The sequence below is a fragment of the Sebastes fasciatus genome, chromosome 8, assembly GCF_043250625.1.
Source record: "Sebastes fasciatus isolate fSebFas1 chromosome 8, fSebFas1.pri, whole genome shotgun sequence".
In the NCBI taxonomy this organism is placed as follows: domain Eukaryota; kingdom Metazoa; phylum Chordata; class Actinopteri; order Perciformes; family Sebastidae; genus Sebastes; species Sebastes fasciatus.
In genome coordinates, this window is record NC_133802.1 from 2,603,446 (window position 1) to 2,615,882 (window position 12,437).

The 12,437-nt window shown below is 43.3% G+C and overlaps 1 protein-coding gene across 1 annotated transcript; it reads right to left on the reverse strand.

The window, feature by feature from the left end:
* Window positions 1-327: 327 nt before the first annotated feature.
* Window positions 328-4,493, reverse strand: LOC141772052 (serine/threonine-protein kinase SBK1). The gene is made up of 3 exons (XM_074642722.1): window positions 4,331-4,493; window positions 1,566-1,768; window positions 328-1,243 (listed from the first exon to the last, which is right to left on the reverse strand). Exons 1-3 carry the CDS (start codon window positions 4,491-4,493, stop codon window positions 641-643), a joined length of 969 nt encoding a protein of 322 aa, XP_074498823.1. The 3' UTR covers window positions 328-640.
* Window positions 4,494-12,437: the final 7,944 nt, after the last annotated feature.

Below are 12,437 nucleotides of genomic sequence, written 5' to 3' on the forward strand. Positions count from 1 at the left end.
AACATATGATCTATAAAATTGCTGGATTGACCTGTTTTGGACTTCCCCCCTTATTAGAGCCAGAGCCCAACCAGGAGTAAGACCTGGTTCCATGTGAGCTCAGTATAAACTAACTAATTAAGTCTTAAAACTAGACACAGGAACCGTCTACAAGACAGGCCACAAAGATGAGTAATAACACTATTTACTGATGAAAGTATAGAGTTGTTAAAATCAGCTCTAAACATTAAAATCCTACTTACATTTAGCATCAGTAATATTCATCCAAAAATGTAATGTATAATATAGTATTTTATTAATAATAATAATACGTATTTTGACTTTCAGTATGTTTAGTAAGTAAGCATTTTGCTTATAATACTTTATAATGCAGGACTTTGACTAAAGTGAAGGATGTGAGGACGCAGGAAGTCCAGCCTGTTGCTGTCTGAATCCTCCTGTCAACATTGACTCTAGGACACAGGCTTCCGAATAATGTCTCCATGATGTAAACACCATCACAGCCAATCACACGCCTGATAGCAGGCACCTATGACTGTATTTGTGACATGCTGTCCATGCATATAGAAGCTACAGATTATATAAAAATGCAGTCCGTTACTAAGTATTAGGCTGCACCTTAACCTCGCCATGCCCGGGATTATTCTGCTGTCTGCTGCTGCCCGATCCCATTCGCCTTCTTCAGCCAGTCCTTCTCCACATACGCTCTCACTTCCCCCGCTGTGCACCTCTTTCCTACATCTGGAGCCAGGAGCTTACCAAACATCTCCATGGCATCTGGAGTGAACCTTTTCCACAAAGGAGGAATGTCCTCCTCACTGTTAGGTCTCTCCGTTCTGCACCAGTCTGCGAACTCCTGGTAGAAGTCGTCCGAGTCCATGCAGCGCTCCCAGGGGAAGTAGCCCGTGAGGATGCAGAAGATGACCACCCCGAAGGCCCAGGTGTCCAGGCTTGGCTCCACGCTGAGTGGAGGAGCGGTCACTTCTTTCTGGCCCTCCATTAGGGCCACGGTACAAAGCTCTGGGGCCATGTAGGGCAGGGTTCCTGTGATGAAGCGTATCATAGTGCCTCTCTTCTGGGCCAGGCCAAAGTCTGCCAGCTTGACCTGGCAGCAGTGGTTGTCCAACAGGAGGATGTTTTCAGGCTTAACATCACGATGGACCAGGCCATGGCTGTGGATGAACTCCAAAGCACTGGCGATCTGGAGGACACAACGTTTTACCGAAGACTCCGGGATACCCACCTAGAACAATCAGACAAAGGAGGGATAGGGCTCTTTGTGTCATTTTCATTCATCAGGTGCCAGAATAAAAAGTGAGCACTCATCACGAAGCACCACAAAGAAAGAAAGAATGGATCCATGCCCCCCCCACCTCCAGACTTTCAGACATACGCAGTCATCACACGCTGCGCTGTAATGTCATTAGCACAATGTCTTTAGTGAATGGGACCTTGAGACGGGACTGATAGCGATTGTGATGCCCAATTCATGCTGCTATCAGTGGCTTCAATCAATTCTTTGTGAATTCAGTCTGTTTGTCTTTTTTTGCCGGTGTTTGACTCACCTTAGGCTGGATGACAGCAAACAGGTCTCTCCCAATGACAAGCTCCTGGGCAAAGCAGTAGTGCTCATTGGACTGGAAGGCAATGCCAAAGAGGCCCACGATGCAGGGGTGACAGGACAGGTGTAAGGAGATGCAGTACTCTCGCAGAAAGCCCTGCAGCTTAGTCGAGGCTTTGGGCATCACTTTCAAGGCCATGGGAGTCCCTGCAGATCAGCCATACTTTACTTTGGCTATCATTATCAGTGTTCATGCACATCTGTCTTATTAAGAAATTAAGTATTACAGGTACTTATGATGACCTTAGGTATACTGTCATAATTATCTAATACACCGTTGCATGGCTTTTCTACAACCTTAAACTTCACCCAGGTCACACCAGGTCACACCAGAGGTCTGTACTACGAAGCAGGATTTGGCGTTCTCGTTTGTTAGGGTTAGTTAAACTAGATAACGAGAAGATACCCTGTGTATGTTGAACTGGCTTCGTAGTACAGGCCTCAGGTCACACCAGGTCACACTAGGTCACACCCATTCCCAGTTTTCAAATTTAAAGCCTCCAGGCCTCGAGCCAGCTCGTGCTCTGCATTCTGCTCTCTCCTTTGTCCCGTCATTGCTCCACTTTGGCTTGACTCGACAAGAGTTCGAGGTTCCCATCCCGTCACCCATCTTATCTTTGTTTCAAATCGTACTTTTCCCACTCTCCTCTGTGTGACTGCCCTGTAAAGGTCCTTCCTTCCCTCTCCTTAGCTCTCTCTCTCCAGCTTCAACGTTGTGTCCTATGAATGACATTAAATTTGCTTTCCGTGGAAAGCTTTGGAAAGTTATTAATTTCCGTAGATTGGAATGCTCGCTCATTTTTGGGGATTTTCAGCAGACCTACACAAAATTGTAATTGGGCTGACAAAAAAATAAAACAAATTAAACACAAAACTAAAGAACGGCTAAAGCCCGGGCCACACAGCGCGCATCATGCTCGCGTGACGGCAACGTCGCGTGTTGTTTTTTATTTCGGCGTCCATGTTAACAGGTTAGAGTGGACACACTGCCCGCATGAGACGCACGTCAGACGCGCGTCAGACGCACGTCAGACGTGCGTCTATTTTATAGAATAGAAGGCTCGCCTATTTTTCACGTTTGCCGCTTACCTCTCGGCTGCGTCTCCCAGCAGCAACAGACAGTGAAGGTGATCTATTGACAGTATATGAGCAAGATTACTACAGTTTCCATGTCTAGACATCTGTAGAATATGTCACTGACCATCAATATTTTACACTTCCTATCTAGATTTCAAAATAAAAGTCCTCTAGCGTTTTTAGTGCACAGAATCATTCATTCATTAACACAATGCTTTTATTCTGAAATACTCTAAATAAAGCAGTTGTCTGCTTGCAGGTTTCCATCAAGTTAATATAGTACAGGCTTTTAATTATGTAAACACTGTAGTAGTCATAGCAGAAACCCTACATATGCTATAAATAGAATAGACTGGGTTAATAGGTTATAAGAACATCAGGTGATAGTTGGCAGTATTTTTCCGATGCGCTCTCTCTCTCGCTCTCTCTCTCTCTCTCTCTCTCTCTCTCTCTCTCTCTCTCAACAAACACCACGTAACTTTATTGTTCTTTCTTTTAGAGGTGTTATTTAATTTTTTTAAAGATATTTAATAATAATTTTCGTTTTCTAAAGGTTAACAAATAACGAAACTGTTTATTTTGCTTTGTTTTATAATAATAAAAAAGAAACACTTTACTTATATTTATCATTCTGAAATACTTCAGGTGTTTTTCTCCATCAAGGCGCAGTTCAGCAACAAGGTGGTGAAAAGCTCCAAGTTGCCTGAGATGTCGGAACATCAGCATTTATAATGTAAATTGCTGTCCCGCCCCAAATGTAAATTAAGTCGTTTTCGATAAAAGCCGCAACCTGGAATGCTGTAGAACAGGAACCCGAAACCCCCTGGAAATGTTGTTTAAAACTGTGCCAGTCAAAGTGAAGAGGGATTGCTGTAGGCTCTCTCTTACTACTAATGTATTTATTTATTTTTTTGTATTAATATATAGCCCACAGAAATCCCTCTTCACTGTCAATGAAGAGGGATTTATATATATATATATATATATATATATATATATATATAGCCCATAGAAATCCCTCCTCACTGTCAGTGAAGAGGGATTTATATATATATAAATCCCTCTTCACTGACAGAAAAGAGGGATTTATATGGGCTATATATTAATATTTATGTATGAATTTATTTGCTTGTTTTTAATAATATTTACAAATTACCACACAGTTCTTACCCTTTTTTGTCTTAAATAAATATAAATCACATTTATTATGAAGTTAAATGGCCATTAAAAGGCAAACTCTATGTAGAAAGAAAGGGCTGTCAGCAACAGCAAAAACACAGCTGACAGGTAGCTCCGGGACGCTCCCGAGACGTGGGTAACTCGCGTCTAGTGTGAACACCCTAGGTGGGCATGACGCGGCCACGACGTGACGCTGCCGTCACGCGAGCATGATGTGCGCTGTGTGGCCCCGGCGTAAAGCATGTGTTTTAGATTTGTTCTTTTCTTCCTACCCCAGGTGTCCTACGTTACTAACGCTGGGAGCATAAAACAAGTCAACTCCTTGTTTTTTTTCTGGTGAAAAAGTGGGCTTCAGATCAGCAAATGTTAAAGATTTTATGAATATGATTATATTACTGTATTTGGTGATAGAAAAGAAAGAAAAGAGATTAGAAATCAAAGTGCAGCCCCTACCCCTGAAGCGATGTGTGACCAGCAGCACTTTGCCGTATTTCCCCCGGCCGATCTCCTTGATGATGTTGAAATGTTCCCGGATCTCCAGCTGACCGAGGCTCTGTGCCGTCAGCTCCATCAGCTCGTCGATGAGGCTGCCGTCAGCGAGGCCCAGCTCGATCATCTACACCCACACACGGACAGGACACAACACTTCTCTCAGGGGTATGAACACAGAGATTTTAGACTGCTGTACGGACTAATATAGGAATATATTGTATCACAAAAAAAACTGCATTCACTGATCAAATATTGTTTTATAGCTAACAGAAAAAAACACTACTTTATAAAAATAGCTTACTATTTAAATAAAATGGTTACTAAATAAAAAAACATGTCATAAACTCTGGCAACCTAAAGCTGCCCGTATGCAGGGGGTGAGGGTCAGCTGTGTGGGGGTGAGAAAGTGAGCTGGGTTTGATCGTCTCTCCAGCTGTTTGAACATTTTTGACACAATTATTTCACTTCATAAATATCTTCCTGGAGAGACCACGTGGTCAGGCAACACCTCGTACAAACTATCTGTTGGAGCATAACCTGACCATACGTGTGATTATCCCTAAATATGTATGTAATTACTAATGTCTCCAATTACTCAGGAAGTTTATTAGATTTTTTTTATTTAGTCTGAAATGTAGAGTGACTTTTTAGTTTTTTTAAAGATCTGGTGACAAGCGACTACATTGGCTACTTTGACCCTTAAACCACCGTTAACGGGTCCTGGTCCTGGTGGCCTAGTGGGTAAGACGTGGACCATCTAACCGCAGCGTCCTGGTTCCTTTCTGGCCGAGGATCAAGGATGAAGGGAAGCGTAAAATAGTAAGCTGACTTCCAATATTAGCCTCACTATTGCATACTATTTTCCTCTCTTTATTTCTTTTTTTCCAGGCTCTGGCAAAAACCTTTGTAGTCAGAAAAAGCTTCTTTCCTCCGAGAACTCTGTCCTCTGTATGTCCTCGGCCTTCTCTAGCACATTGTACTTAAAATTTAATTAATTTACTTTGCCTACAGTTTTGACATTTGTACATTTTATATTTTTTTATCTTTCTATTTTATCTCAAATTCTTAGTTTTCACACCAGTCTTTTAGTACAGCCGTAATGAGTATGCCACGCATGCACATGTCTCTGGTGTATACGGCAAATAAAACCTTTAATCTTTGTATTCTTGAATAATATTAAGTGTATATTAGATGTAGAAAAAGTTAAATTTTCAGTACACATTTGGCAAGTGGTAAATTGTACATAATTGATCAAAATATATATTATGTATGTTATTATATTATAGATTATAACATGCATATTGTGTTACACTGTTAATAGAATTTGCTATTATCAGCAGTAGCTGTAATAGCATTCAATAGTTGTAGTAGTAGTAGTAGTTATGGGTATTACTTCATATTAACCATGATTAAATAATGATGTTTCACATCTTACCTTTTTTCAATTGGTGCCCAAAATAGTCACTGGAGTCTGAAAACCAAATGTACAAAATTGCTGCTGGTGGTGGTGCTACTGGTGGTGGTGCTGCTGCTGCTGGTGTTGGTGCTGGTCTTGCTGGTGGTGGTGCTACTGGTGGTGGTGCTGCTGCTGCTGGTGTTGGTGGTGGTGCTGCTGGTGGTGGTGGTGCATGGATCAGTGTGCAGAGTGGACCTGAGAGCGTTTCACTGCCCAACACGCAGCTCTGCTCTGAAGTGCTGTGATGGGGACGGAGCCCACTTTGACAGCTGATTACAAACTGCCTTTGCAAAGGGCAAACACACACACACACATACACATACACACACACACACACACACACACACACACACACACTGGCCTACATACAGTATAATCAGCTACACACATGCATATGTACTGTAAGTATATGTAATGCATATGCATATGGAAAGCATTGACATAAAAGTGTTGACACAGACAGACAACTGTCATTCACACATTTTTTTATTTGGCAACTTGTTTGTACTCGACACATTCGTGGGTCTGTCACACTATATAATAAGCACACGTGCACACACACACACACACACACACACACATTCACACACTGATGTCAGAGGCTGCCATACAAGGAGCCAACCAGCCCATCAGGATCTGATCTAAATACTCATTCACACAGTGATTGTCCAGCCTTCAGGAGCAGTTTGGGGTTCAGTATCTCGCTCTGAGCCACAGCCGCCCATACATGGCATAATAAACAGCATTCAGTGTAAAGTGCATTATCCTCATGTTTTGATGCTACCCAAAGAACAACATCTTTAAACAAGAACAACAAAAAAAGAATTAAAGCTGCAAGCAGCAATTAACGGGCCCTCTCACCTTACTGTGCGTCGGGGGGACTGGCAGGACGCTGACTGACGTGGCCAGGCACACTGAACCCAGAACTGTGATGAGCGCAATGACGCCTGCCACAAGACTCTACGACCAACGGTTCATGAGTTATGAAAGGGGGCGTGGCTAATGTCTTGGGGCGGGGCTATGAGTCTAAATTGATATGGAAATGACCTCAGGCCTGGACCACCATCATGGCTGAGAAATTTGGAGCAGATTTGAAAAAGTATGCCGAAGTTACAACAACTTCCTGTTTCATGGCGAATGGCTCAAAATGGCCGCCACACCACAGTCAGGTCGTTCAGTGAAAACTCACCATTTGAATAACTTTTCAACAGTTTCAATAGGGCCTTCGCTGGCCTGACGTTGTTGGTCCTCGGGCCCTAAATATATGAATCATATTTAATAGGACCCAAATCTCAGTCCTCGCAGGTGCAGGAGGAACAACTAAAGAGGAATATTCATCTTTACAGAGCGCCTTTTCTGATGTTAGAGCACTTTTAATCCATCAACCCTCGGAACAAAGACTTCCTGCCATCTATAATCCTGTGCATGAAAACACATTATGAATCACTAATATATACAATATGACAGCTGTCAACATTACATAACATAACATAAATGCTCTTGTTACCACATTACGTAAACGTAATACATACTAAAGTCAGAAGAACAACTTCTCAACTCTGGAAACGGAACCATCCGAAGAACATGTGAAGGCAGCAGAACTGTCGGCTAAGATACGTCAAGTCCAAGCTAGCAACATCAGAAGCTACCACCCCTCTCGTTACGAATAAAGACTAGAACATAGGAATGAATTGGTCCTGATAGCGGGGCAGTAAAGACTAGAACATAGGAAAGAATGGGTCCTGATAGCGGGGCAGTTAGGACTAGAACATAAGAAAGAATGGGTCCTGATAGCGGGGCAGTTAAGACTAGAACATAGGAAAGAATGGGTCCTGATAGCGGGGCAGTTGAGACTAGAACATAGGAAAGAATGGGTCCTGATAGCGGGGCAGTTAAGACTAGAACATAGGAATGAATGGGCTCTGATAGTGGGGCAGTTAAGACTACAACATAGGAAAGAATGGGTCCTGATAGCGGGGCAGTTAGGACTACAACATAGGAAAGAATGGGTCCTGATAGCGGGGCAGTTAAGACTAGAACATAGGAAAGAATGGGTCCTGATAGCGGGGCAGTTAAGACTAGAACATAGGAAAGAATGGGTCCTGATAGCGGGGCAGTTAGGACTACAACATAGGAAAGAATGGGTCCTGATAGCGGGGCAGTTAAGACTAGAACATAGGAAAGAATGGGTCCTGATAGCGGGGCAGTTAGGACTACAACATAGGAAAGAATGGGTTCTGATAGCGGGGCAGTTAGGACTACAACATAGGAAAGAATGGGTCCTGATAGCGGGGCAGTTAGGACTACAACATAGGAAAGAATGGGTCCTGATAGCGGGGCAGTTAGGACTACAACATAGGAAAGAATGGGTCCTGATAGCGGGGCAGTTAGGACTACAACATAGGAAAGAATGGGTCCTGATAGCGGGGCAGTTAGGACTACAACATAGGAAAGAATGGGTTCTGATAGCGGGGCAGTTAAGACTAGAACATAGGAAAGAATGGGTCCTGATAGCGGGGCAGTTAAGACTAGAACATAGGAATGAATGGGCTCTGATAGCGGGGCAGTTAGGACTACAACATAGGAAAGAATGGGTCCTGATAGCGGGGCAGTTAAGACTAGAACATAGGAAAGAATGGGTCCTGATAGCGGGGCAGTTAAGACTAGAACATAGGAAAGAATGGGTCCTGATAGCGGGGCAGATAAGACTAGAACATAGGAATGAATTGGTACTGATAGCGGGGCAGTAAAGACTAGAACATAGGAAAGAATGGGTCCTGATAGCGGGGCAGTTAGGACTACAACATAGGAAAGAATGGGTCCTGATAGCGGGGCAGTTAAGCACAACAACTGTGCATTTTGCGATAAAAGCAAAACCTTTGGCACAGATGTAGGTTTATATGTTATAAATAGATATAGATATTGGGGCGCTACTAATTTGGGGCCTGAGGGGCCGTCGCAGCCATTTTTCAAAATGGCGGCCAAATTAGTCGCTTAATATTCCAACGTGTTGCAGAAAATGGATTTCATGCCTCTTTGTGATTTCCAAGGTGGGTTCAAGCTGATCAGATCAGACGTCAGAAGATCACAGACATGTTTCTTTTCCCCCCCTTTTTTTGAGGGTGCTTTTTAAAAGCTTTTTAACCTGAGAAATAAAACCTGACATAACAGAGCATCACAAACTCACATTATCATGTTCTAAGCCCTGATACACTTTCACAATTTATTTGAATTAATTACACATAATTACACACATATCCCCCTGCTCACCGCTTGACCCCCACTAAAGTAGGGCCAAAGGTTTTGCCCTTTTGGAACTAATATAATTAAAGGGACTGTTTGTAAGTTAGCTGACCAGACGAAGGTCTCTCCATGAATCAATGCTGTTCCTAGTGTTGGCTTTTCCTGCCTCAGCCTCCCGACCGCGGCCGGAGGGAACAGGGGAGACACCGGAGTTTTGGTCGGAGACAATAACGTTTCTCGCTGCGGAGCCCCGTCACTTCACAAGACACAGGAAACCTCTGTTGGTCTGGAGGAGCTGCAGCAGTTATTTCTGCACAAACGTCCTCTGTACATTCACTAGATATTCTCAGAGCTAAACTAACTCTTCTGCAGTGTGTAGTGTGCTCGCATGCACGTGAGAGGTGGAGCGAGAGAGCGAGCGAGAACGAGCGCGGTGTGTGAGTGAAGGCAAGCAGAGGAGCAGAATACAGCAGAGACTCTGGTCCTGGAGACCAAAGCTACGGTCTCCCCCGCGTCCTCCGACCGCGGCCAACACTATTTAACAGACGGGCTTCACTAGATAGAACTTTGAAGTTTTGGGGCTTCCGTGTAGTTTGTGTTGGAGTCTGAGTCTGAACAGCATAGCCACACGGGAGCGTGCATGGGACACCGACCCGCAATGATTTATAAGTGTAAGAAGTTACAAACAGTCCCTTTAATGGGCATTAACGAATTAATTAATGGGCACCCTGGACTTCTAACCCCCAAAAGGCATAACTAGACCACACTGTCGACCATCATACCAAATCTGAAGTTCCTAAGTGAAATAGTTTCTGAGTTCTACTCCGGAAACGAAATTGAAGTCGAAAAAAATCAGTTTTTGGCCCAAAAAAAATCAATCATAAAAAGTCTTTAAAGATTTCATATCTGTGTTTAAAGGGCCAAAAACACCACGTGTGACAGGTATGCTAATTCCATGCAATACTGTATGCAGCTGCATTAATACAGTGGAAACCTCTTATAGTGATCACGTCTGTCCGGGTCAGATTGACGACTATAAGCGGATGATTATAGTAGAATTCTGTTGTTGTGCATCAGTTCTCCTGCAGATTTCCATCTAATTGACGTTTGCATATTTATTACATGAATACAAAGTAATGAAACGGACGGCTTCACTATTCTCCGGCTCAGCAGCGCGAGCGTGAACGCAGAACGGCGCCCCTTTGCCGGGAGCTCCTAGTTCTCTCACCCGGTAGCGGCGTGGAGGGAGACGGCCGCCGGTCTGCATGTGTGCCGCAGAGCCGGTTGAGGATCGACAGTGTTTCACTTTGGGGGGGGGGCGTTACGTGACCGAGTATTATTGATCCACTTGACGAGGGCAGCTTCAACCACACATACTTTCCCCTTGCACATTTGTTTTTTATTCAGAGAAAATTACTTTCTTTTTCCCGATGTGCATGCAGCATCAGCCTCACGTATCGAGCCGGAGAGCAGACTGTCTGCGAGGCAAAGCGTCATGGGAGTAAAGTAAGAAAAAAAAAAAAAATTCAACTAATGTTAGTCTCACGTAGTTTTATTATCTTTTTCCACATGTTGTCATGTATGAAAAGACCCCAAATGAACACTGTAAGAGGACTACTTGATTACCGTAAGCAAATACTGATATTATTTGTACAGGAATGCTTCTGTCCCGAGCTGTTTGATCCATAGAAGCGGTTGATCACTGTAACCGTGATCACTAGAAGCAGTTTCCACTGTACATAACTGACGAAAAGGCGGCCACACACTACCAGATCTTTCACCCGGAGGAATCCCCGATGAACTTGTCTGGTCTTCAAACTACGTTTTGTCAAGAAAACTGATGAAAAAAAATGCCCCGACCTTGGGCCAGCAAAAGACAGGGCATCCTCCTTCAGCACTTTTATCGTTATAATAATTTAAACTATTAGAGTTCTCAAAAATCTGGTAAAAAAAATTGGTCAAGAGAAGTCCACAGATCTTGATGCAAAAGGGTTTATTTCTGTCACCAAAAACAAACACGAGTCGTCAAAACTCATTATTTTCTTGCAATCTCAGCGATCCGGACTTATTTTGGTCCCACCTCTGACAGATTTAAGATTCTGAACTTTTTCCCCCGAGCCTCCTCCATTCATGCCACCGCTAGAGGTATAAGATCTCAGGAACGTCAACGTTTCGCCAACAGTTTGTATCAGCTCCTCTCTCAAATCTCAGAAGCGTCAATGCTACAGCTGATGTTGACGAAGCTTCTGCTGGCCTGGTCGTCCTTCTGCTAGAAACCCCCTGCCATGCTCCACTCCTACCAACTAGAGAGGCAGTGTGCTTTCCCTTACTAATGCATCAGACACACATTATTTTATGTAAAATTAACATTAGTTTGTGTGAAAGAATAAATTATACATTTGATTTATACTTTAACCAAAAATACCCTAGTATATGAACATTTTGTGTAAATATGATATATTAATCTTAAGTTATACTTTTATAAAAAGACCATGAAAATTTACCACAACAAAACACACGCAAGAAGTGGCACAGGAAATGGTGTAATACCATGCACGAGGCAGGATTGTTTCAAGCCATCTGCAGAACTCTTCTTGTGGTTGTGCTTGTTGACGTTGTCGTAGGCACACGTGATCATGAAAGCCTGTTTCCACTTATACAACCGTAGTTTCATCACTTCTTTACTATTTCCTCTAGGTGCAACACATCCAGTAAAGTTCCTATTGATGCAGGTGACGCCTCCGCCAGGTTTCAGTTTGGGTTTGTCTTGCTCTTTCATTGGCTGTGGCTTCCTGAGAGGTCCAGATATTTAGCATGTTAGATACCTGGAATGCGTCTGTGATGCATCAGCAAACCTCTCGGCTCACGTCTTTGAACAGTTTACACACAGCGCTCGAGCACCGATTTGCGAATACCAAGCCAACGCCGATTTACCTCTGATCTGGTGCTTTTAACGGGGAGCTCCAAAATCTGAGTGGAAAATCAGAGTTTAAGTCTTGTTGTGGGAACTAGGCACTACAGAGCCGTTAGCATGGCTTAGAATTAGGGATGTCCATAATTAACCGTTTAACCGTTAACCGACATTAAGCATTTTAACCGATTAATGCTATCGGTTAAAACGGTTAAAAGAAATGTTAATAATTAATTCAAAAGCTGAGCGGATCAGAGGAGCGGCTCGTCACTTTAAGGAGAAAAGCTGGTCCACCTTAACAGCCCACCTTAAGAGGCGGAGCCGGAGTTGCAGGATACAGGAAGTCGGCTCTGGTCTCTGGCTCGCTTGAGCAGAGTGGAGGAGTTGTAGTTTCATAGCATTTATTCACCGACAAATAAAGTGTACACACACTGCTACACCTACGATCACAGCTAGAA

What these genes read in the sequence shown, in the direction of transcription:
- LOC141772052 (XM_074642722.1), bottom strand. Translation starts at nt 4,493, where the DNA reads ATGATCGAGCTGGGCCTCGCTGACGGCAGCCTCATCGACGAGCTGATG. An exon ending in GGTCACACATCGCTTCAGGG is followed by an intron (nt 1,769 to 4,330) that starts GTAGGGGCTGCA and finishes GCTGATCTGCAG; the next exon opens with GGACTCCCATGGCCTTGAAA. An exon ending in TTGCTGTCATCCAGCCTAAG is followed by an intron (nt 1,244 to 1,565) that starts GTGAGTCAAACA and finishes TGATTGTTCTAG; the next exon opens with GTGGGTATCCCGGAGTCTTC.